Source organism: Antennarius striatus, chromosome 3 (genome assembly GCF_040054535.1).
Source record: "Antennarius striatus isolate MH-2024 chromosome 3, ASM4005453v1, whole genome shotgun sequence".
Classification (NCBI taxonomy): Eukaryota; Metazoa; Chordata; class Actinopteri; order Lophiiformes; family Antennariidae; genus Antennarius; species Antennarius striatus.
Window position 1 is genome coordinate 27,553,645 of NC_090778.1, and position 24,980 is coordinate 27,578,624.

Genomic DNA, 24,980 nt, shown 5'->3' on the forward strand with positions numbered 1-24,980 from the left:
GCTTCATGCTCCCTCAATGTAAATAAACATAAACACAGACGAATAAAAACGCTTTTTATTGAAATGCTCTCGGTTAATCATTCACATCACCGTTCGTCTGTTACATGACCTGCATCCACATAAGAAAGCAGCAACAATTATTATATTATCATTCAGTGGTTCAGTATTTACAGCGGAGGACGACTTCACACAGATCGATCACTGCCAACTCGTCTGACCTCTGACCCCCCTCAGTCTGACCCCACTGTGACCTCACTCAGTCTAGAGAATCACCCAAGCTTGCGGTCAGACAAGTTGACAGTGACGCACTTCCGAGAAGTCGCCCGGCGTGTTAAAATAAAATTGATTAAAAAAAAAAGACAAGAAATATAAAAACAAAAAATATGGAACAATCTTCGTGTCATCATGGTGTTAGTCACAGCAACCCACTTCCTGTTTCGAACTGCACACGACCAATCAGAACAAAGCGAAAACCCCCTCAGTATCAAACAGCGTCAGACTCATTCCGAACAAAAGAAATCATCTCAACGTAAAGTGACCAATGCTCGCTCCACCAATCATCGATTATTCTTAAGTATGTGGTGCTGAGGCAGACGTGGCGGCGTGTGACGAGTGACCTTTGACCTCAGTTCAATCACAAAGAGCAGAAAAATGACTGCAAACTAATAAATTGATTTACTGGAATATAAAATTTTTATGGTTTGAGTTCCAGCTAGAGAACTGGTGCAGCGTCATGCTAGCTCTCTAGTGATTTCCCATCATGCCTCAGTCCTCCACTGGCTTGGAAACAGTCGAGTTAAATGTCTTCTATCTCCACCATTTTCTTGTTGAAAACTTGCATTTTAAAATGTTTTACATGTAATTTGTGTTTTAAGTAACAAACTTTGAGGGTTATAAAATAGCTGCACATCATTTGGTCACTAAACAAGCTGATGTTCAACGTTGTGCAGAGTTCAGCTGGTTTCTAAGTTTTGATTCTTCTTTTTATGACACAGAAGTGTGCTTTTGTGTGTGTTAAGAACTCATTTTTGAATCAGGGCAGTGATTCTGGTTGATGGCAAAGAAAAACAAGTAAGAGACGTTTGACCACAGCCAATAAAAGTTCAGCTTTAGGATGAACAGAAAGGTTTGGAACTGGTTTCCTTTACATAAGTGGTCCTCAACCGGTTTAACGTCAGACGGTGGATAAATGCGGTGGATAAATATAACAAAATATTTATGACCAGCAGAAAAACTCTTTTTTTTTTATTCTTTCAAAGCGCTGTAAGGTTTTACCTCAAGCTGGATTTGGACTTACAAGTTCTCTCCAACCTTTACTTTGTCAAAGCTTTCCTGCAAAGCAAATGAATGCTAACAAATAGTGAGAAATATTTTAAAAAGGCAAATTTATATAAGTTAGTAACTTAAATAACTTTGATGAACAACATGTGAGTGTAGCTGGTTTTTTTCTTCAGACTGTGGTCAAACTGTCTCCTTCATTTATCTGCTGGGAACGACTTGCTGTCATGACATCATCTCTGGCTGAACCAATAGGAACGATCCTTTTGAAGGTTTGATCAGATCTGCAGTTCATCTGTTCTGATATCTGACTCAGAGTCAGCAGGAATGTAGTTTGAAAGCCCGACTGCAGCTGGAGGCTCAAAAATGAATTAAATTTATGGAGATCAACAGCATCCATCCATAGTGAGGGTCTATCCTCCAGCCCTGACTTCATTTCCCAGAAACCCCTCTGCATACTGCTCACAGTAACAAACCTCCACTTCCACGTCCCTCCACCTTGCTCACACCAAAAACAACGTTACTACGAGCTGCTAGCTAACACAGCCAAAATAGCTCAGTTTCAGACTGCGAGCTAGCAGCAGGCTCGCTAGGTTTTAGGCTCGCTGCTCCGTCATCAGGCTCCCGACTGCTGATGACGGATCAGTTTCTACATCTGGACTCAAAATAATCACAGACTCACTTTGAAACAAACCAGTGGGTTCTGTGAAAACAAAATTATTTAGTCCAAACTGTCGAAAGCGCTGCTGCGACATTAGGATGACATTCCCCTCCAGTTTTTCCCCACCGGCTGCGACATCCTACAGCTTCTAAAACATGAACCTGAACTCTCTCTGCTCTACGTTTCTCTGTCGATCACATCAAACCGAGACCCTGACAAGTCTCTCTGCGCGTCTGCTGCTGTGGCGATGATGGCGGCGGTGCTGATGGTGACGGTTTATTCAGAGTCCATGTGGTTCCAGGAAGTGCAGGGGATTGTGGGAGATGCAGCTCTATCAGAAGAGACAGAACTTTTTCTTCAGCTCGTTTCTCTTCCAGACAGAGAGGCGGTTGAAATCTTCAACGGACATCCCGAAAACGCTGAGGAACTCCTCCTCGGAGAGATGTCGCTGCAGAGGCGAGAACCCAACACAGTCCTGATGAAACTGGAGGCAGGGCACGAACCGGGAAAGAACTTCAGCCGGCGCTACAGCCAATGTTAGCAGGTAACGCTGTTTTCCTTCACATAGAGGTATTGATGATTCACTAAAGTAACTCATTACCTACCAGGAATTTCTTTTATCATTATCTTTGATGACATTAACTTAGCATTAGCCTTAACTTCCCGTATTGGATCAAAAGCAATCATGCTCCTTACAGAAGATAATCCTCTGTAAAAAAAACTCAGTTCCAGATTCCGTATTGAGCAGTTACGTAGAGTTAGCAGCACTTAGAAGGTAAACCAGTAAAGCTAGCTGTTCATCAGGAAACCGTGAGTTAACAAGTACGTTTTCTGGTTAGTAAGCGGCCCGGCCCGGCCCCACGTCTTCGCTCTAATCCCACAGGAAGTGACGGCAACAGTTTTACCTCCAGGCTGGTTCTGTCCACACCGGGGGGCAGTTTGCTCCGTCCTCTGTGGGTCACCACCAGCATCTCGTAGGGGTAAATCTGGAGATCAGGAAAGCAATGATGTGTTGACGTGTAGCTACAACAAAATATGTTTAAAAAGATGAAATCATGTCATAACTTTACTAGAATTAAATCAATAAGTTACAAAAAAACCAAAAACAATTGTGAATTTCCATCAAGCCTGCAGCCAAGAAACGACCATCAGCAACTTTTAAATTGTTTTCGGACTAAAATCTCAGGAGATGAATTCTGACTTTAAGTTGTCCGTTCCTCCAAAAGCTGCTTTTGTTTAACAGGAAGTAATTCAGGCAAATCCATTCGTTTTGTTTTCATTTGTGTGAAATAACCCTTTAATTCTATTTGATGATAGTTGTTACTTTATGCTCCAGCATGCTGGGGAGAGAGTTTCCTCTGTCCATCCACGAGTCACCATTCTGACAAACAGACATCGTCACCGTTATCGTCTTGATTATTGATATACGATTGATTAGAAAATGTTTGAACTTCAAGGAGTCAGACTTTACCTGAAGATCTGCAGGAAGACGGAGAGATAAAATAAAATATTTACACCACAGATCATAGGATTTCATGTTTATAATAATGAATCGGATTAAGTTTATTATAATAACAAAAAGATCACAGTTCAGACCTGCAGGTGATTTCTGAGAGGAGCTGAACTCTGCTGACTGCAACTGGAAACAAACACAAACATTGTCGTCGTCATCATCATCCTCATCCTCATCATTACTCTGCTCTGATTGGCCGGTTGTACTCACCCTGGACAGACCGCTCTTAGAGGAGGCTGGGAAATACACTGACTTAGAGGAGCTGGACCCTGAGGGGGAAGAAACCAGAGTAGATCAGAAATGTAAATAGAGAGAGAAATTAACGGTGGTGATGAAGACATCTAAATGGAAATGAAGAAGTTCAATGAATACTTGAAACACTATGATTGATAACTTGACACAGAACAGATAAAATCAATCTGCTCTGACAGAATAAGTGATGAACTCATATAACGGTGGAGCTGCTTTACATTGTCATAACCCTCCTGACCACTAGGTGCCGCCTCAGCTCTGTGCTCTGTCTGAGGCTGAAGACACCAGCTGAACCCTTCTGTTTGGTTGAAGCCTACCTGCATGTTGGCTGTGGTCCGGTAAAGAGCGCGTCTTCCTCCTCATAGGAGCAGCAGATTTCTCCAACTCCTCCTTCAGGATGATTTTACCCAGATTGGACTGAATCTAAGGAGACAAACAGAGATTCTGATTGGTTCTGGTCGCCTGCAGTGGTGTTTCATCAGTTATCAGCTGATCATCAGCTGATCAGTGTCTCCTGGTGTACCTTGTTGAGTTCTTGTTTCTGGAGAGCTCTCAGTCCCCACAGTTCATCATCCAGCTCTCCATCCTCCTCCTCCTCTTTGTTTTTCTGCTCCCTTTTCCTCCTCTCCTTATCTACAGAGGTTACACAACGTAAGGAAAGGGTAGGACGACGGATGAGAAGAAACATTTATAGGAGGTCAGGAGGAAGAAAAAGATGAGAGAAAACAAGACGGAGGTGAAGACATGGGGAGTGGAGAGGAGATGGAAGGAAGAAGAAAACAGATCCCGTCTGACAAATATCCTAAAGACAGAATGAAATAGTGTGTGTGTGTGTGTGTGTGTGTGTGTGTGTGTGTGTGTGTGTGTGTGTGTGTGTGTGTGTGTGTGTGTGTGTGGGTGGGGGGGTCGTACCAAACACAACCTGCGAGGGGGGGCAGGGCCAGTAGTCCATCTCAATCTTGGAGGGCAGGTTTGGGTCTGGAGGCTGAGCTGCTGGAAACTTCGACGACTCAATGATCAGATCCTCGATGTGTTTCCCCTGAGGGACCTGAGAGGACGACACGTCTGCACACACACACACACACACACACACACACACACACACACACGCACACGTTTAGTTCTACCACCAGACTAGCAGCTGACGCTACCCACGAATGTTGGATCAGTATCAAACATGAACGTGGAGCTAAGTGGGTGTTAACTGAAGGTCGCACCTTGTTTGTAGATCGGAGGCTTCTTGTAGATGTTGGAGCCATTTTCTGAACAGAAGAACAGAAACAATGAGATGAAGGGAAAAGAACAAGAGATGATTTTCATTTTGATATCAATAGTTGATAGAACATGATGTGAAGACGAGATTACCCGGCCTGTGGAAATGCTGCATGGTGCTCTTGGTCGCAGGGGAGTGTATGTGTGGCGTGTTGGGTGTAGACGGCGTGTGTGTGCTGAGCGTCCTGCTGGTCTGGATGCTGGAACCAGGGGAGGAACCACCAGGAGACCGGCTCTCCAGCCACTCCCTGGACTCCTTCTGGAGACACGGATGAAGGAGCTGCTCAGGAACCAGGATGGAGATGAGTGGCATGATGCTGAGGAGGGAGACCACTTACCTCAGGGGACGCAGGGGGAGAGATGGAGCGAGGAGACAAGGACCTCTGAGGAGGAAGTAGAGGAAAAATACATGAAAAAATCTATAAATAGATCAGAGGAGACATGTGTTCTCAGGACTTTTGCATTTCTTTTCATTGTTTCTCACTGTTTACATAATTTATTTATCATACGCAGGTAAAGTCTGCAGGTCTATAGGTTGATAAAAATGTTTTTTTGTCCTAAATTAGAGGGTTTGAGGCTTTTGTCCATGGCTAGAACAGGTTAAAGGGCTTTATTTTAAATGGGGAAGTGTTTAGAATGGATTAAACTCCAATCTTGATGCACAACTGCACCAATTCGGCGCCCCCACCTGGACAGGAACACACTCCTGAGGGGGGGAGGGTGTGAACGAGGCATCAGATATTCAGAAGTAAATACATACAAGATGTATTTAGACACAATTCCTCCATGAGTAGCACTCAGTCCACAAGCTGAGCTAATGCTGGTCAGATAGCCATGACCTCACTGGCCTGCCCACTGATGTTGCTTTGGACTGTTTAATCGTTACCATGGAGACTCTGTTTGTTTGTCTCTCAAACAACAATCTATCTGAAAGCCGGTGAAGGGTGGAGCATTACATTTAGATTCAGTCATCAGGACAGTTTGACTGAGGTAGACGTCAGGCTGGACAAGCACATCTCTCTGTCTTCATTTGTTTATTCTCTTATCAGAGCTTACACACGCACACACGCACGCACACACACACACACACACACACACACACACACACACACACACACACACACACACACACAGTGTGTGAGCTGTAGTAACGAGCTGTCTGGTGTCTAACCAGTAGATTGATGTCTTGCGCCGCCACCAGACGCTCAGCTAACCAACCAGCAAATGAACCCGTCGGAGCAGGTGGTCACATGATCACAGTGTGTGTGTGTGTGTGTGTGGGGGGGGGGTTATTACAAAAACCACTGACTTCACACAGGACAAAGCCGACAAAACGAGGTTTTTAACTACTTTATATTAAAATAATGACATCATGCATCCCTGCTGTTTATTTTGGTGCCATGGTGTAGGGATCAGACCGGGAGGCATCGCTGTTAAAAGGCAATAATCAATAGTTACTAAGTGTCAGTTTAACTGACTGTTAGCCTTTCCTTTATCTAACTTCTCACTCCTCACTACTGCTAGCATCTGCTCTGCTAAGTTATGCTAACCTACGCCTCAGACTTCCGTCTCATCTTCATGGTAAATAATTCCCGACTCTTCTTACTGTCTCTTCATCCGTCGTCGGATGTCACCCATGACTCTTTTGCGGCGAACGCTTTAGTTTGGGGTTGCTAATCCAGCTGTCAGTGTTGCTAGGCAACCGTAGCAGCCTCTTTATATGAGGTGGGTAAATCAAGACTGCAGCTCTGACCTCGAACAACACGCTGGTCCGTCTCTCAGTACGGTCCGACTTCCTGTCCCTCACATTGGTTCCTACTGCAGACGTCTTTAAAAGGTAAACATGTATTTTCGTGCATCCTGATCACAGAGGATAATCTACTACCTCCACTGAGCCGAAGGCGTAGTGCTGGTAGATCATCAGATCCGGCCTCTCGATGTCCAGGATGGCTTTGTCTCTCGGTAACGCTGCCAGGTCCTTGTAGCCGATAACGCCGTCGTCCACTCTGGCCTGAGAGACGGGGGAGGGGGGAGCAGAGCCACAGATTACAGATTAATCAGCCTCAAGATTAATCTGAAGCATAATATAACTTGATCTGAGGGCGTGTCTCACCACGATGGCGGGAGCAGGGGATCCTGGGACGCTGGGCCCTCTGAGCACCAACACGCTCCCCGGAGACGTCTGAGCCAGCTGCTGCTGACACACACAGAGGTCGGAGGTCATACGCACTCAAATTGAAGAAGAGTTCAGCTAATGGAGGAGTTGACGAGCTCATTTAGCATTAAGCTAGCAGCTCGGAGAGGAAGAAAAGGTGGCGAGACGTTCAACACCTTTCCGTCTATGAGGGGAGTAAAACATAATTTACCTTTCGCATCATCCTGACTGCTGATTGGTCAGTTTCTGAGAGAACACAAACATAAAAATGTGTTTAATTTAAAAGTACAGGTAAATGACAATCGGGTAACTTTTGCGTTTCTTTTCTTTATTTATCATTGTTTAAGTAACTTGTATATAATTAATTATACACAGGTAAAATCAGCATGTCTATTGGTTGATAAAAAAGTTTTTTCATAATTTAGGTAATTCGGGTTTCAATCACGGAACAGATTTTGCTCATATCTCCAGGTTCTACTGTAGGTCCTACTGAAAATTCTACTGCATTGTAATCATTATTATAACCTGTAATTACTCTCACTGCCAGAGGGGGGAGACAGATTCTTAACAGGGTCAAATACAGTACAGAATAAAGTCCGTCCTCTTAATTGGTCAGCCTGAATTCACCTAACTAACAGTCGGTCTGGGTAAACTAACAAACAAACAAACAAAAAGATTCCACTAGAGAACACAGCGCTGTGTTCAGGGTTATGTAGTAAATTACGGAACTACTTACAGCAGGAAACTTTATTTGATATGTTTCAGATTAAAATAATTCAGGCAGTTTAAAAGTCACGGACGGAGTGATGAAGTGTTTATCTCATCACTGGGGGGACAGATATCAGGCGCTGCTGCAGCCGACCCCTTTATTCTCTGACGATGAGACCGACGGATATAAAAGGATTATTCCAGAGTCCACAGCTTTGTCTGACACGAACAAACACAGGTGGGCGTCCGGGTAACGTACGGTCAGTAAATGCAACACTGTGTTGGTTACCTCAGGGAGAAAAAGGGATCATGTCTGTTTGTCTTCAGGGCCGTTGACCCCGATCAGCGCCTGTAACGCACACACACACACACACACACACACACACACACACACACACACACACAAATAATAACAACATAAATAAATAACTTCAAGAGAAACGACTGAGGGAAATTTTTTAACATATTTGTGGATAAATGTGTCTTCATCGTTGTTATCTGTTAAACTGTGTATTTAAATCCTCAATTTAGATCATATTTTTTGTTGATTCAGAACACACACCTGCAAAATTAAATATTTCTCACAGTTTTGTGGAAGAAATTGTGGGAAAACATATTTTTTATCTGCTGTGTCTCACATTTTCTGTATATTAGACAGATTTTGGTCACTCCCCCCCCCCCCCCCACTCCCATATTGACCTGTGCTGGTGTCTGGTGTCACTGAATAATTGATGGTTTTTTAACTGGTTGACTATTAGACTCTTACTGGGAGCTGTGGTCACTTTCTCCTGCCTACTGAGAGAAACATCTGAAATACGATGCCTTTCCTTTGTGGTCTAAAAGGGTGTGAGCCAAATCTAAACACATTACGAAGTAAAATTACATTTTCTATTTCTAAAAAAAATAAAATAAAATCACAGCAATGCTTTCTAGTTGTGTGTGTGTGTTGTTTAATTTTAGTGGGGTAAAAATTCTAGTTCACAGTTCTAGTTTTTAGACGTCTCCAGACAGAGTGAGAAACGACTGTTTTCACTATCAGAATTGTTCCACCTCCCTTCCTCCTGTTACTGTGGTGACCCTGGAGGGAGATCAATTACAATCTGATGGCTCCTGATCAATAATCTGATCGATTAGGAATCAGGTTCTTCGTCAGATCCTTCAGGTTCAGCTTCATTCCGTACATTCTCTCAGGTTCTAAAAAGCTTTAAGATACTTTAATCAAGTATTTGTATTTGAATAGTTAAACTTATTTTTCTGGAAAATGATCACATTCAAAAAAATGATTTAATAAAATATATATAAAATATATAATACAAAATTAAACGTTTTGTTGTAGGTGTTAAATTAGAAGTTAATTTAATAACTTCAGAAGAAAATACACCAAAAATATTTGTTGGTTGAAAATGTTTCTGAAATGAAACACAGAATATCTAAAGTTGACTAACACCCTGAAGGTGTTGTGAAATAGTGATATATAATTAATAATACACTAAAATGACTGAACGGTCTTTCCATCATCATCATCATCATCATCATCATCATCACTTCTATTAGTGTGGTGAAGCCACACGGAACCAGACTCGGGTCAGAACCTCTGCTGGAGTCACCAGATATTTAACGGTTTTCTGATCGGACTCCTGCTGCTCTTCTTCGCTCCGCCGCTATTTTCAGATCCATGTTTTATTTCCAGAAATACGACGCTGTTGCTAGGCAACGATGCTAGCAGGAGTTGGATCTGAAAATGAAAACTGCTCCTCTGCCTGACAAAAAAACAAACAAACAAACACCATCAAGCTGTTTTAACGCAGCTAACAGTTGTACCGGTGGACGACGTTCGATCACCGCATGAGCTTCACTCCCGAGAAACACGGATCAGCAGCAGCCATAAGAACAAACAGCATCATTAAATTTAGGGGTAAACATTCCTTCATTTCCAGGTGTGATCAGAAACGTTCATTTATTCATTTTTCACGTTTGTGAAGACATGATTCAACATGAGTCCTCTGGGACAGGAAGTAATTCAGATTAGTCTGGGCGTTGCTAGGTTACAACACTAGGACGTCCAATCAGCTGGCAGGAATGTGGGGATGCTCTAAAACAGACCTCCCACAGTCAGACCACCCCGACGATGAGTGTGTGCCCATCACAGGTAAGCCCCGCCCGGGTGCCACGCCTGGGAGTATAAATCAAACCGTCCTCTGGTCCAGAAGAGCCTCGAAGATTTATATTTTTGTTTTGGATGATTAAAGTAATAGTAGTTGTAGTTAGTTACTTGTTGTGGTTAGTTACTCTGTACCGGTGGCCCACTAGACGGACGTTAACAGGTCTGGATGACTTTTCCAGTTGGCGTCTCTCTTCTTGTCTCTTTGTGTTTGGAGACGTTCACTATCTCATTAATATCACAGAGGGGTCGTTAGAGACGGTCACTGCCTCAACACACACACGCACGCACTCACGCACACACACATATACAGTATACACACACAAAACATACACAAACACACAAAAGTACACACAAACACACAGGAAATACAAACAAACACACATACACACACACTCAAAACAAAGTAATACACAAAACATACATATACACACACAAAAGCACATATATGCACACAAACACTCATGAACCACAAATAAAACAATAAAACACACAGAAAACTAACAAAACAAAAAACAAACAAAACACACACACACACACACACACACACACACACACACACAGTTCTGAATGTTTGACGGTACTGTATTTCCAATGACTCCTGGACTCAGGTGGTTTGACCAACTAGGATGACCTTTCCAGGTTCATGTAAAGAAGGTCTCTACTCTTCTTCCTCCTCCTCCTCCTCCTCCTCCTCCTCCTCCTCCTCCCCTTCATGCTGTTGAGTCGTGATGCAGTGAAATTTAAAACATGTCGACACCAGAAATTTAAAATAGGTCAGAGAAAAGAGCTGAGTCACAAGCCTCAATGATTCCTCTGATTCTCCACCTCCACTGAGCTCTGGCTTCATCCTCATCTTCATCAGCAGCTTCACAGAAGGACACAAACACAGATGGAGAACAAGATGACAGCTGACACCGAGGAAGGATCCAAACTCTGAGTAAAGTACTCATCCATGAATGGAATGTCATGTATTACAGTAAATGTAACCTCCAGTCATCAGGCTGACCCTGTGAAGAACCTGTACCTGACCTCCTGACCTCTTGACCTCCAGGACCCAACAGGACACAACAGTCCTGAAGGTTTTCCTCACTGTGAAATAAAACTAATCAATCAGATCGATCAGCCTCCTGTTTATCACCCTCACCAGATCGGTTTCATTTTGACTCCAATCCGCTGACGCAACAGTCAAAGCTGTGTGTGTGTGTGTGTGTGTGTGTGTGTGTGTGTGTGTGTGTGTGTGTGTGTGTGTGTGTGTTTTGGCAGTGCTTTATCTCAGCTCACAGAGACGTGACCACACCCAGCTGGTTCTCGCTAACGTAACGGCTGCTCTCATTGGCCGATGCTGACGACATCACAGCATCTTTCAGATGTTGGTGAAGTTTTGATTGACGTACTTCCTTCCATGTTTCTGTTTTCCTTTCCTTTCCTACTATTTATTTTTTTCTGAACCTCCTACTTTTCTTGTCAAATTCTTTCCCAGAATTCCTCCTTCCTCTCCATAATCTCCTCATTCCCCTCCCTTCCTCCAAGTTCCCATTTCTTCAGTTTAACACTTTAAGTCAGATTTATCCTTCCCCACCTCCTCCTTTCCTTGTTCGTCTCCCTCCGTCCTTCATGGTGTTTCCTTTCCAATAACGCATCTTTTGACTTCCTTCATTCCTTAGCTCCTCCTTCCTTTCCCAAATTTCTTCTTTTCTAACCACTTCATCCTTCCATATTGATTTCTCTTGCTTCTTATCTCCCTCTTCCCTTCCTTGCCACCTCCATCCTCCATCCCTTTTTTTTATTAAAACCACTGAAGCACAAGTTTATCCTAATCCCGAGATTTTTGTGTCTTTCCCCACCTTCTTCTGACCTCCCCCAGACTCATTACAACCAATCACAGTCCAGCTGTGTGTGAGGAACACACACACACACACACACACACACACACACACACACACACACACGGACACCTGGATTTTCACATGACAGCAGCTCAGAGCGTCTGAATGAAAACAGAGGAAGGTGAGTCCAGATCATCGTCTGTCATATCAGCAAACACTCAACTTAAAATTCCTGCAGCCAACCATAACCCTTCCAACACAGACAAACACACACACCCCTGGCTATGCCCATGGCCTCATTCCTGCAGCATCACCCCCCCCCCCCCCACATGGCCCCCTGCTGCTCTCAGAGATAAGAGCTGAGGCCTCCTCTGCTGCAGAATGTTCAATACACACCAGTTCAAGAACATTCTGCTGCACCAGCGCATCTAAGTTGTTGTGTTTCAATTCAGATGCGTCGTTTCTGCACAGTTACATGTGAATGCATCGCTGTGGCGCAACGAGATCGAGACCTATTGATGCTAAAAATAAAAGTGGACCCAAACCTTCTAGAATCATCACAGCAAACCCTGACGAGATGCAGAACTAATCATTTTAATGTGTAATTGGATTTGTAATTTAAATATTTAATATTTAATATTACTTGGAACAGCAGAAGTACTTTAGATAAAATTTTTTATACATTTTCTGGATCAACTGCTCAGACGGACTCAAACCAACAACCTTCTGCTTCCACCGGGGCCGAGTTTCTATTGTATAACCTGGAGATGACTCATGTGTCCAGAAATAGAGGAGGGGAGCCCACACAGCACCGAGGTGTTCAGGGACCGCACGAGGGCAGAACGTCGTCCACGACATCCAAACATTAAATGATCGCAAACAGAAATAGCTGCTGATATTTTATTGTCGCTACAACCAGAAAGAAGCTCATGCAGGGAGGAAAGAGGTCTCCACTGAGAAGGATTATTTGGTGCATAATTGTTCTATTAATATCCCACTCCATATAAAAACACAAAGAGTGTGAGTGCAGGTTAAAGCCGGTTGAAAAAAAGGAGAGTATAAACAATGGTGAGGACATATTTACATTATAATGCATATTAATGGTAATAATATGAAAGTACAGGTAAAAGTTTTTAAGTACTGTATAAACAAATAAATTTTTGATGACTTTCATGTTTAACTACTTTGTGCAGGACTGCAGGATTAATCAATAAATCATCTGGTTTGTAAAAATAGTAAGAAATGACCAACGTGACCTTTGACCTTCACAATTTTTGTACAGGCCAATGAATTAAAAGATAGAAACCATTTGAAACGACCAGAACAAGCAAAGGCTGGTGATAGAATGCTCTTCTGTCTAATAGTCCATCAGACATCTCTTTAGGTTCTCAGTAAAACAGCGATGCAGCGATGTCCAAAACATCTAAATTGACATCAGAGGAGTAGTATTTTTAGAAATGGATCATAAAGCAGCAGAATGGAACAACCCAAGTCTCCAGAAGATCCCAATGTGAGTAGAGGACTGTCTTTAAATCTTTTTTAAAAGGTGAAATCTTGACTGTAGCAGGTAAGCTAAAAGGTTTAGCTCCAACGCCACTTAAGTAAAGTTTATGCCCACCACTGGAGAAAATCAGCAACAGCTCCTCATCTCTGATTACCTCACAGTGGTGTTGTGTTGTGTTGTGTTGTGTTGTGTTGTGTTGGACCATCGTGATGAAGAGGAGTCGAACCAGAGGAATAAACTCTGGATGTACCGGTCCAACCCTAGCAGCATCATATATCACCTTAATGATATGATGCTGCGTTATCACTCATCCTCAAACCTTCTAGAGAAATATTAAAACAATGCTGGCAAAATTAAAAACTTTGTAAAAATTACGAAAACTAAAAACAGTTGGTCTAAGAAACTTCAAACAAATTTCTATCAACATGAGATTGAAACGTTAATAACAATAAATTCATATTTGGTTGAAATTCTCTTTTTAAATCCTTTACAAGTCATTTTTACTTTGTATTATGAGAAGAGTCGCACACACACACACACACACACACACACACACACACACACACACACACACACACACACACACACACAAGGTGGCTCTTTCTAGCGCCCACAGGATGGTAAAACCTATTGTTCCTGGCTTCAATAGCACGGAGGCATCAAGCTGTTACACATTGTGTACTGTTTACCTGTGCGCCCACAGATTCAGGTTTACTGTTATAAAAGCTCAGAGATCTTAATTAAAGAGCATTTACATCACAACCATGTGAAGAGAGTCACCCGTTTCCATGGCAACACCTCTCATCCCACACACATAAAAACACAAAACCTCCTCTCATTGCCACTGAACAGAAACATCACCTCAGACTGATCAGAGAATGAAGTTAAAGCTGCTGGTTTCTCCTGTGAGACAACACTCAGGGTTCATGAAGCCAATCAACACGCTAACAGCTAACGACGACAACGTGTTTAGCATATATAATGTTTGCTACATTCACCTAATGAGTTTACTGTGTTAGCATGCTAGCATTAGCTAATTAGCGTGAAACACAAAGTAAAAATGAGGCTGAATTTCACAAAAATCTTAAATAAAATTTTAGAATATTTTCATAGTAGATTTGTAGAAATATTTTTCATTAAAAGTAGGCAGAAATTATCCAGCTAACTGTTAGCAGTTAGCAAGTCAATCCCGGATTTCTTTAAAATATAAATAAGCGAGGCTGACAAAACGATTTAAAGGATAAAAGTATTTGACAATAATAATATTAGATTTATTTGTCTGACGTGATTTTTAATTTTTGGATTATAATTCCGAGTTTCTAAAAAAATTTTCAGCGCTTTCTAGAAACAACCAAAATGGAGGCTTCTGCTCTGGGATCGTGGGGATCCTGGAGGGTATCCACCAGGTAAACATGACTGGTGTTATTGTGTACATGTACAGGAAGATTTGGGGAATATTAGGAAACTATCCTGGTGAGGATTTAGGTGGAGGCCGGCCGGCAGATGTTGTGATGAAGAGGAGGAGGGGGTGTTACATAAAACCAGCTTCTTAATCCACCTCCATCCTCCATCCTCCAGCATGCTCTCTGCCCGGCAGCCTTACATAACTCCATCACACACCAGCTCCAGGAGTCTCCTCTGACCTGATGCTTTAGTTTCACACACGTTTAATTTAAAACAAAAAACATGAAGGTGTGTGAATGAAGAATGAAGTGGAGCTGCTCCTCCAGCTGCGGAGCGACGCAGCCCGGTGTCACGGCTCCGGCTCCCCCGGACAAGGTCGACCGCAGCCGGTCATTGAGACGGGAATAAGTCCGGTAGCACAGGTAGGGCATTATCAGCAGCAAAATCTCTAATATGTACACATAAAATAGTATATATTCATCTTAAGTTGACTTTATAGGTTATTGGACATTGAAAATGTATCTGAAATAAACCTGTTATAATCATTAATACACAGTATGTTTAATTTAGAAGTCCAGTAATGCGTATTTTAATTTTAACATGAATGCATGAACATCTCCTCAGGAACATGTATTATTCTACACAGGCTGCTGCAGCAAACTGTCGTTTTAAAGTGAAAGCAGTCAGCGGAAGGTGAGTCCTACCTGTCCGGTGCCGGTGCCCGTTAGAAACATCCAGCAGCTCCGGTCGTCAACGCTTTGCGCCCCGGACCAGCCCACATATAGTCCGTGTGGGTGTGTCGGCGGCGGGGCTCTCTCTGCCGCTCTCTCTCTGGATCAGTCCATCTGCTCTAGGGAGGGGGGGGGTCTTTTCACCACCTGGGGCGACACGCGAATGTGTCTATAATAAAATTAAATTTAAATTTAAATTACATTAATGATTTCGTTAATTTTTTTTATTTCATTTTGACCAAACATTTGTTTTTATAAACACTGAAAAGCTATTTATTTTACGACCGAACTTTATCTTTAACTTTTTTATAATCATTTATTTTTCGTTTTTGAATAAACAAATACTGTATTAGCTATTGATTGTAGTTCAACTTTGTAATAAAAGAGGTATGCAGATAAGTCCGCTGGGATAGGCTCTAGCAACCCCTGTGGAAAAGCCTTACTGAAAATTGAATGAATGAATGAATGAATGAATGAATGAATGAATGAATGAATGAATGAATGAATGAATGAGGCCGGTGAAGCACTTTTTTTCTTGTCCTATATGTCACATCACGTGATCTCATGAAACCAAGAGTCCAGTAACATTTAAACTAAATTTATCACAAGGATGAGAACAGAAACATCACATCGCAGAGGGTTAACCCATCATCTTGACAGTTTTAGTCCAGTTCTTTGTTCAGCTGCTTGTACTCAGACATTTAATATCCAACATCCTTTTTCTCAAAACACAATGTTCAGAAATGAAGATAAAAACATCTAATCCTGCTTCAGATCAGAAATCTTCAGCTCTGGTTAATTATGGACATTGGAACATTTTGTGTCACCTTCTCAGATGAGGTCTGCAGCTTCAGGCAGCGATTAGACCTCAGCGCTGGTTTTAAATAAAGGAGCTTTATTCATGCTTCTGACCTTAATTTGAGTGAAGAGCGACAGCTTTCAGAGGAGCAGGTCAGACAGGAAACTATTCAAAACAAACACGCTGCTGACAGAGTTTCAATCACAAGTACGTATGTCAGGACTGTGAGAGTAGGTGATTGTTAATAATCATTTAAATAATAATTGCTTTTGGCTTTTGACACAAAATGATGATCACATTGTTCAAAAGTTACATATCTCCAGGCAAATCTAAGGCTTCACTCATAGAAGAAATAGAGAAACCGGATGATGTCATTAATGAGACGCCAGTAGAATAGGACATGTAAATAGTGATGAAATATTTCTGTTTAGTCAAGTTGTTTTTAACCAAATGAATTGAAACCAGCCCAACCAGTAGTATTTGCTTTTTAGGCCACTTTATTTTTCTGATCCTGTAACTATGTTACTTTATAAAGTCAGATTGTTAAATTAGAATTCACAATTACTGATCAAAATCAGTAATTGCATTTAAAATCACTTCTTTGAAACGTTTAAGTCCACTCAGTTTTGGGCTGGAGACAGGAAGTCGTTCAAGACCCGTGTCAGGCAAAACATTTTGGAGTGTGAACTGGCAGTGGGAGGTGTCAGTTCACCACCCGCACACTACCGAGGCGCCCTTGAGCAAGGTGCCATCCCGCTTTAAGAAGCTCATTGGGGGTGCACCGTGAAGGAGCTTCCTGCCATCACCTTCATGCCTACAGGCCCCTTGTGTGTGTGTGAGTGTGTGTGTGTGTGTGTGTGTGTGTGTGTGTGTGTGTGTGTGTGTGTGTGTGTGTGTGTGTGTGTGTGTGTGTGTTTGTGTGTGTGTGTGTGTGTGTGTGTGTGTGTGTGTGTGTGTGTGTGTGTGTGTGTGTGTGTGTGTGTGTGTGTGTGTGTGTGTGTGTGTGTGCTACGGGCCTGTACACACTATCTATGCATGAACTAACCAGTGTGCCAGAGGGGATTCATAATTTTCCTACGGGGATCATTATAGTAAATTAAAATAAAAAAATATTTAAAAATTTAGGCTTGAATTAACACTCCAACAAACACGCCCCACTCCTCAGGCGAGATATGATGTCCTGGATGGCTCTGACTTCACCACGGATGTGACCCAGACTTAAATGCTGCAAGATGAAAACTTTTAGGCTTCATCCTCTGATGGTGATCAATGATACATATTTAAATATCAATACTATTTTTGTCTTATCAGCACTGACTAGAGTCTCGTCTGGAGGTCAGAGGTCATCAGAGTCTTAGGGCGTCCAGGTAATGACCTGGACGGCGGTCTGAGCGGCCCTCCGGATGTCCTGGTCCTCCTCTGCTTCCTCGCTCCTCACTGCCAGGACAGGGAGCTGCTTCAGGAGGAGGCGGCGGCCGTCCGGCGCTTCAGCCAGGGCGGTCAGAACCCGCAGGCAGTACGTGGTGAGGGCCTTCTTCCTCCTCTTCTTCTCTGTATTCTTCTCCTCGTCTGTCTTCTTAGACACCCGGTCGAGGAGGATGGGGATGATGTTCAGCTTCAAACACTGCTGCTTACCTGCAGGAGGACGAGATTTAAGCATTGAGAAGAAGGTCAACTACATCTCCCAAGATGCAACGGGCATCCAATCACAGAGCTTCTTATCTGTTCACGCTTCGCTAAGGAAGAACCGTGGGTTTTGTTCTTTGGCTTGTTCTCCGAGCAACAGTAACTGAGGCTCATGGGTACTGTAGTTTTCAACTTGTTAAAAATCAACAGCAAATTGAAAAAAGCTGTCAAAAAAAGCTGCAAAAATGTACAAAAATATATTCAAATGTTTGATCACGGCCCAAAAACAAAATGATGACATCACCCAGGTGAGTCCTGCTTTTGGCCAACATTCAGGATGACATCATCCAGGTGAGGGCTGCGCCGGCCAACATTAGGTGATCAATAATTTCCTGGACAAACCCCCCAAACTTCTGATGCGAGCTGTGTCGTCTTCACTGACAGTTTGAAAACAGACGATTCAGCTCATCTGTCCACACACAGGTGTACAGAGGAGTGTGTTCGTACCTTGAGTGGTGGTCACGATATACATGATGACTCCTGCAGCGTTGACCTGAACCTCGATGTCTTCATCCTGCAGCAAACCGACCACGACAGGGAGCACCTCGTCTGCACACACCTGACGCTTGCCATCCACACACACGCTAAAATTTGTGGAGAGCAACAAGTAAACCAGTAAAACCAGCGGCACCGAGTGAATAAGCATTCTTTTAAATGCACAATAGTTGGGTTTTTATGTTAGTCAAAGCACTTATAGGAAGTGGAATGAGATGATTAGAAGTGGCAGAGGGAGGTCACAGTGAAGAATCAATGAGAGACGTTTGAGTTCAGGTCAAAGTGTTTCACCTGATGGCCATCAGGGCCGCTGCAGCTTCACGACGGATGTCTGGGGAGCGATGGGACAGTTTCTGGCTCAGCACAGAAACCCCATCGGCCCCCAGAGCTGGCAGGGGGTCCATCGCGGAGCAGGCGTTGATGGTGGAGAGGATCAGCACCTGCACCTCCTCTTCCTTCTCCTCTTCATCCATGAGCTTCTGCATCAGTTTAGGAACCAGACTGAGGAGAGCATGAGAGCCTGCAGGGTGTTGAAGGTTTGTCATGATGATGCTCAGTTGGTGGAACTCTTACTCATCTCTGTTTATTTGATGATTCGGGTAAATGTACCTGCAGGCAGCAGAGTGAGGCGGCTCAGCACTCGGTGGACATTCCTCCTGCAGGAGGATGAGGAGTCATCCAGCAGCCGGGAGAGAAGAGGGAGCAGGGATGAAGAGAGAGTGGCCTCTCTGTGGATGGACAGAGACACGAGGAAAAGCACTGGTTTGTCTCAGTAGTTTCTCTACCTGGACGCTCACTGGGCTGTACCGCCACCTGCTGTTGGCATCAGAAACTACAGCTGACCCGATCCAGCCGTTCATGTCTGTCCTCCCGAGAATAGTTTGTGCATCAAGCTGATTTATATTCTAACCTCCATGTTAGCAGCAAAACTCAATAAAGCACCAAAATTGATCCATCTACCAATAAAAATAGTCCATAACGAATGCACTATTTGCTCTTGCTATTTGAGTCTGTCTGTCTGTATGTTACCTGCCGATGCTGTGAGAGTTCAGGATGTGGAGCAGCTTGCAGCTTTTACTTCTAACTAATGGATCTTCATCCTCAAGCAAAACTCTAAAATGGTCCAGAAAACCTACAGAAAAAAATGTATAAGTTATTTTATAGAGTTATTTATAAGTTTTATTATCAACAAAGTGAGGGGAATACGTTTCTGCTTTAGAATGTATTAAAAACTCGTTGAACAAGTGTTTTAGTTTGGTTGTTTAGTCATTAACTAATTGTTAAAATAATCAAAAATATCTCAGTTACTCACAGTGAAAGATTGATGGAATTATTTGTACTACTTATTGATCCACACATAGTGATCTTACCTCCGTTAACGGTCTGGTAGATGAACTCCGGGTCGTGCAGCACGTCGCACAGTGACGTCAGCGCCCGGTTTTTCCGTTCGACCTCGGGATGCTGGAGCTCCTCGAACAGCCGTGGAACAGCCCGCCGGCCGTAGGCCACCGGAGCCCGGCTCGGGTCGAGCACACGTCCCGCCATCCCTGACGTTCTGTCAGTTCCACCTCCGCTGGATGCCGCTTTGACCCGCAGGCTTCGGACGTGCGTGGATGAAAAACTGGTTTTATGGCTTTTATTTTTATGGCTTTTAATTTTTTTTAAAGTTTTTTTTTTTCTTGAAGTTTGTTTTCAACCTCTGCTGGACGACGCTTTGATCGTCAGGCCACAGACCGCTCAGATAACCCAACTACTGTATTATAAACAGTTACCTAGTAACCGTAACCATGGCGCTACTTCCGCGCTACCCTCCGATACGTCACGACACGCCCCCATTTTATAGGAAGTGACGCTAATTATAAAAAATTATTGGTATGAAATGAAAGCATAAAGAAATATCAAAACACTAAAAATAAACACAATGAAAAATCATGTAGTAGAGTCTGATTAGTAAAATTATTTTACTTTGTTATGTCTTAAGGGATCAATAGTTATACTCTACTCTCTACTCTGACTGATGCTTGTGCTGCATTGTAATGTCGGCAATTCCATTCTTCATTTTATTTAAATCATAACTCTGCTGCACATTTCTCAATTTGTTTTAAGCTCTTCTCATACTTAACTGGGACTTTCAATTTTACAACACTCTTAAAAGTAGTTTTAATTACTTCAGTAAATTAGCACCTCCATAACTCAACATTAGCAATGGTTAAAAAAAAACCCCAAGTTTTTATCTTCACTGGATAAAAAAATGTTAAGAGTAGGATTTTGTTATAAATCAAGAGATTAAAATTTTATGTCTTCTCCGTTTAATGACATTTTTGCTACACTGCTGATTTTAAAAACACCTGTCCAGTAAACTGATCGAGTAAACAAAATCACCACGTGAGGAATTTCTGAGGTGAAAATCCATTTTTTTCTATGTGGCCCCTCACTTTGTTCCATAATGGGGATGATTCAAATTAATTTACTGCTTATTTTTCATTTGTTTTTATTTGGGTAAATGAATCAAAGGTAGGAAAATCAAGTTTTTATTGAACAAGACACATTTAACTGAAAAACAAAGAGGAAATGACCTTGCTCCATCCCTGGACACATTTTCTTCCACACAGAAAATAGTTCCTTCTTTGCACCTGCTGAGATGCGAGAAGGTTGAACTGAAATGTGCAGAATGTCCAAAATAAAATAAAAAAACTCCAAAAAGTCTCTGAGGTCCAAAGGCTGAAAAACAAATGTTTGAAAAAAAAAACTATATGGCGTTTTATTTTAACGTTCATCCAAGTAACAACGGTGACCTCATTTTTAATTTAAAAAGAAATAAAAAACTGGTCATCTTGTCATCTATTTCTTCTTTTTCTTGCTTTTCTTTCCTCCTTCTCCCTGCTGGGAGCTGGTGTCTCCTCCACTCTTCTGGGTCCTGGTCTTAAGTTTAGGGATCATCTCAGCTACATAAAACATCACAGCTTTACCTGAGATGAAAACACACAATTCTGTTAAATGAACCGAATGACTGAAATGTCTCCATGGGGACAATAATGACACATCACCTCATCTATCAGTGATTATTTCCACTGCTCTTAATAAACTGACTTGACATTTGGTTTATAAACTGGTGTCTGACCTCAAACGCTTCACACTTTAAACAGAATCAACATGTTGCCAAAATGCTCTAAACCAGGGGTGTCAAACTTATTTTCATCAAGGGCCCCAATTAGCATAATGGCTGTCCTCAAAGGGCCAGATGTAACTTCTAAAAATATAACTCAATTATTCAAGTAACAAATATCACAGTTGCACAGAAAAAAACATGTTTGCTCGTCAGATTTGTCAGGTTATGAAACCCACATATCTCCATCAATCAAGGATGTATTATCCAAGTGAATAAAGAAAAATGACATCAAACAGTTGAGACATTTACTTTGTTCAAAACATTGTTGTCAGAGATAAAATGGGCTTAGTTACTTTACTTCATTGTGGGAAATGTAATTTTGGTTAAAGCATACCTTTGATCAACGACCTCTCATGCTCTTGCAGGCCACATAAAATGATGCGACGGGCCACATTAGGCCCCCGGGCCTTGAGTTTGACGCATGTGCTCTAAACAATATGACGCATCATCATTGGTGAGTTAGCAGAATGTAAATTCACCAAAAGATCTGGGATCAGTTGGAGAAACTGTTTTCACACTGAATGCTATTCAACCTGGTGAATAGACCAAAAACTGTTGGACGATGACTTATTTTCCCGCTCGCACTAACGCAGTAGTGTAGTATTTACTGTATACGGTCCACAGTTCATGTACATCTGGTTTCATCCTCAGGATTAAGACTCCACAGACTGATATAGATAATAATTAGCATGTTGCTAAGGAAGTTAAGATGGAATCAGTGGCTCTAGGTCTACGCGGACTGTTGGTTAAGGCTAATAGAAGTGCTAAGCTAAGCAGGACTCACGTGAGGTGAACTTCTCTTGACAGAAGCTGCCGTCGGCCTGCTTCACCTGAACTCTGACCCGCCCTCTGAACTGGGCGTCTTTGTTCCACTCCTTGGGGTGCATTTTGTTCTGTAATCATATCAGGATGGTGTCATTGAATTAGGTTTGTTGTCATCTTCATTTGGTGATATTTCTGCAGGCAAAAGTTTTGCCTTCTACCTCCACATAGACGTTGAGACCAGCAGCTGTCAGAACGTCTCTGATCTCAGGGCAGGACGGGTTCTCCACAGCCTGCAGACACATCGCGTTAACACTCATCTGCTTTCATTAGGGGTGCACATGACCAAAATATGATTCTGATTCATACATCAAAGCAAACTCATGATTCTGCCGTGTTTAAATGATCAGGGAGAAAAAAAATAAAAATAATCACAACTAAGTTCTTAAACAGAGATAAATATATGAAAAAGCTGTTGGAGATCCACCTTTTCTGCGGGGATCCTTCGTCCTTCAGCCAGTGTCTTTTTACTGTTGATGTAGATTGGATAGATGCAGATGAACCTGAAACACATCACACACACACACGCTTCAAATATCAACTGTTTGACTATTCAGTGTGACCTGGAAAGAAAGAAACTCACTTTATTAATCCCCTATGGGGAAATTAGTTTTACACTTGTACCATACATATGTTAGACAGGCATATGTATTGTGTACAGGCCCCTGAACAAACATATATACACACTAGGGGCCTGTAAGCACGCAATTAGTACGGGGGGAAGAATGACGGGCAGCGACTTTGCGGTGTGCCCCAGATGGGCAGTTTGTGTGGGGGGGACGGTGCCTTGCACGGAGGTGAGCTGACACCACTCATTGTCAGCTCACACTCCGAAGATGGTTTGTCGGGAGCGGGAATCGAACCGCTGATCTTGGATCATTGGACGACCCGCTCTGCCACTGAGCTTTTGCCACCCCGTTTATTGGCCCTCAGCTTGTTTTGAAGACTAAAGTTAACTGCAGCTCTCTGAGACCTTAAGCCTTTACCCAAGATCAACCTGAAGATAAAATGTTTCAAAGAAAGTAAGTTGAAATACGGGAGTCACGAGGATTTCATGCTTGTTTATTTCACAACTGTAAACTGTGAAATGGAACTAGGTGATCCTCAAGTAAATATATTCCTACAATGAATAACCATGAGCCTTTATAACAATATAAAGTCGATCGGATCGAGATTTAAGTGCACAGGTGCAGGAACGTTGTTCTCCACGTCATGCTTCAGGATTACTCTGGATCGTACGGCAACTAGCAAAGGCCAAAACTAATGGAAAATCGAAACTAGTGTATAATAAGCTGAAGCTGTTGCCCAATATATCATCAAACGTGATTGACTGAAACTCGAATATTTGGATGGTATTAAATAAAATTTATTCAGATCAACATTTTAAGTCATTTCCCAGACATTCGCCTTTTAGGACCTCTTTCACTAGCTCACGTCACGGTACAGTTTGTAGAAAAGCGAATGGGTGTGTTGAAGGTTTAAACTCGAATCAACATTAAAGAACCATCTTTCATGATTGTCAGATTTCCCACAGAAACATTTCCTTTTAGAGATTGTCGCATTATTCTCTATTTTGGGTTCAACGTTGCTTGAGCAAGGCTAGCAAAGTCCTGCTAGCTTCCTTTTAGCTATGCTAACATGCAGCCTTCACTAGAACTCACCTCTCTTTATCCGCAGGGTTTTGAGTCAGATGAGCCATTTTTTAGTTAGTTTGGTTGTTTCATGTGTTGAAAACGGTTGAGTCTCGATTGGATAAAGACACGGTTTGACTTCGGCCGTGAAACAGTCTGCCACACGGCCACACCGCACAGACACACACTGCTTGCCTGTTGACTAGTAACGTAAGGCTCCGTAAGGGAAGGGGCGTGTCCACGATGAGCGTATCGACGTCTGCTTCATCTCGGGGGAGGGGCTGAAAATGAAGACGTCCGAAGCCTCACTGCCCGGCTGGATACCACATGACTGATTCAGGAAGTGGTCCGGATTTTGCTGCGGTATACCTGTAAATTGACAACCAGTCAGGGCGCTTGTTTTATTACAATAAATGCACGGGTTAATAAATTGTATTTTCTAGTTACCATCCTGAGATTTTTTTTCAAACTGTTTGGTAAACCGAAAAGAATTGTACTACAGTAAAATATTTGTATTGTACAATTTTAATTACTTATTAATTAATTAATTCATCTTCAGTACCCTTCTTCCGCTGTCACGGGAAGAAGCGGAGCTCATGCCGGTTGACTCGGGGCGTGAGGCATGGGACACTCCGGAGCGACACCAGGAGACTTTTGAGCTACATGTAAGACAGATAAACACTTATTCCTTGTAGTAAATGTTGGAAGGGTACCACTTCTTCTGCACTTCTAAAATATGTCATCATGAAATAGGAAGGTTGTACAATATAAGATTTATTTTGATACTTGAACCAAACAGGGATAAATAAAGTATATCTATCTATCTATCTATCTATCTATCTATCTATCTATCTATCTATCTATCTATCTATCTATCTATCTATCTATCTATCTATCTATCTATCTATCT

At 42.4% G+C, this 24,980-nt stretch overlaps 3 protein-coding genes across 6 annotated transcripts; all 3 read right to left on the reverse strand.

The window, feature by feature from the left end:
* Window positions 1–37: 37 nt before the first annotated feature.
* Window positions 38–15,535, reverse strand: LOC137593135 (dematin-like). Of its 4 annotated transcripts, none has more exons than XM_068311762.1 (16): window positions 15,442–15,535; window positions 8,129–8,188; window positions 7,343–7,377; window positions 7,090–7,173; window positions 6,862–6,987; window positions 5,315–5,359; window positions 5,070–5,235; window positions 4,922–4,966; window positions 4,617–4,769; window positions 4,228–4,337; window positions 4,022–4,127; window positions 3,663–3,721; window positions 3,536–3,578; window positions 3,264–3,418; window positions 2,845–2,925; window positions 38–2,387 (listed from the first exon to the last, which is right to left on the reverse strand). In XM_068311762.1, exons 3-16 carry the CDS (start codon window positions 7,352–7,354, stop codon window positions 2,274–2,276), a joined length of 1,299 nt encoding a protein of 432 aa, XP_068167863.1. In that variant the 5' UTR covers window positions 7,355–7,377; window positions 8,129–8,188; window positions 15,442–15,535; the 3' UTR covers window positions 38–2,273. The 4 variants fall into 4 exon arrangements, with proteins under 4 accessions (XP_068167863.1, XP_068167866.1, XP_068167864.1 ...); XM_068311765.1 differs by having other exon boundaries at window positions 7,090–7,170; window positions 15,442–15,534; XM_068311763.1 differs by lacking the exon at window positions 15,442–15,535 and adding an exon at window positions 10,112–10,451.
* A 2,047-nt stretch (window positions 15,536–17,582) lies between these two features.
* Window positions 17,583–19,993, reverse strand: rsph14 (radial spoke head 14 homolog). Its single transcript, XM_068311767.1, has 6 exons — window positions 19,819–19,993; window positions 19,478–19,580; window positions 19,058–19,176; window positions 18,740–18,968; window positions 18,401–18,537; window positions 17,583–17,902 (listed from the first exon to the last, which is right to left on the reverse strand). Exons 1-6 carry the CDS (start codon window positions 19,991–19,993, stop codon window positions 17,622–17,624), a joined length of 1,044 nt encoding a protein of 347 aa, XP_068167868.1. The 3' UTR covers window positions 17,583–17,621.
* Window positions 19,994–20,966: 973 nt separating this feature from the next.
* Window positions 20,967–24,306, reverse strand: srp19 (signal recognition particle 19). Its single transcript, XM_068310083.1, has 5 exons — window positions 24,101–24,306; window positions 22,867–22,942; window positions 22,601–22,672; window positions 22,402–22,510; window positions 20,967–21,417 (listed from the first exon to the last, which is right to left on the reverse strand). Exons 1-5 carry the CDS (start codon window positions 24,136–24,138, stop codon window positions 21,290–21,292), a joined length of 423 nt encoding a protein of 140 aa, XP_068166184.1. The 5' UTR covers window positions 24,139–24,306; the 3' UTR covers window positions 20,967–21,289.
* Between the last annotated feature and the right edge of the window lie 674 nt (window positions 24,307–24,980).

What these genes read in the sequence shown, in the direction of transcription:
- rsph14 (XM_068311767.1), bottom strand. Translation starts at nt 19,993, where the DNA reads ATGGCGGGACGTGTGCTCGACCCGAGCCGGGCTCCGGTGGCCTACGGC. An exon ending in CCTCACTCTGCTGCCTGCAG is followed by an intron (nt 18,969 to 19,057) that starts GTACATTTACCC and finishes AACACCCTGCAG; the next exon opens with GCTCTCATGCTCTCCTCAGT. An exon ending in TATCGTGACCACCACTCAAG is followed by an intron (nt 17,903 to 18,400) that starts GTACGAACACAC and finishes GTCCTCCTGCAG; the next exon opens with GTAAGCAGCAGTGTTTGAAG.
- LOC137593135 (XM_068311762.1), bottom strand. An exon ending in CCCCTGCTCCCGCCATCGTG is followed by an intron (nt 6,988 to 7,089) that starts GTGAGACACGCC and finishes CCCGTCTCTCAG; the next exon opens with GCCAGAGTGGACGACGGCGT. An exon ending in TGGACAGAACCAGCCTGGAG is followed by an intron (nt 2,388 to 2,844) that starts GTAAAACTGTTG and finishes TCGCCTCTGCAG; the next exon opens with CGACATCTCTCCGAGGAGGA.
- srp19 (XM_068310083.1), bottom strand. Translation starts at nt 24,138, where the DNA reads ATGGCTCATCTGACTCAAAACCCTGCGGATAAAGAGAG. An exon ending in GAAGGATCCCCGCAGAAAAG is followed by an intron (nt 22,673 to 22,866) that starts GTGGATCTCCAA and finishes ATGTGTCTGCAG; the next exon opens with GCTGTGGAGAACCCGTCCTG. An exon ending in TCAAGAGAAGTTCACCTCAC is followed by an intron (nt 21,418 to 22,401) that starts GTGAGTCCTGCT and finishes TTTTCATCTCAG; the next exon opens with GTAAAGCTGTGATGTTTTAT.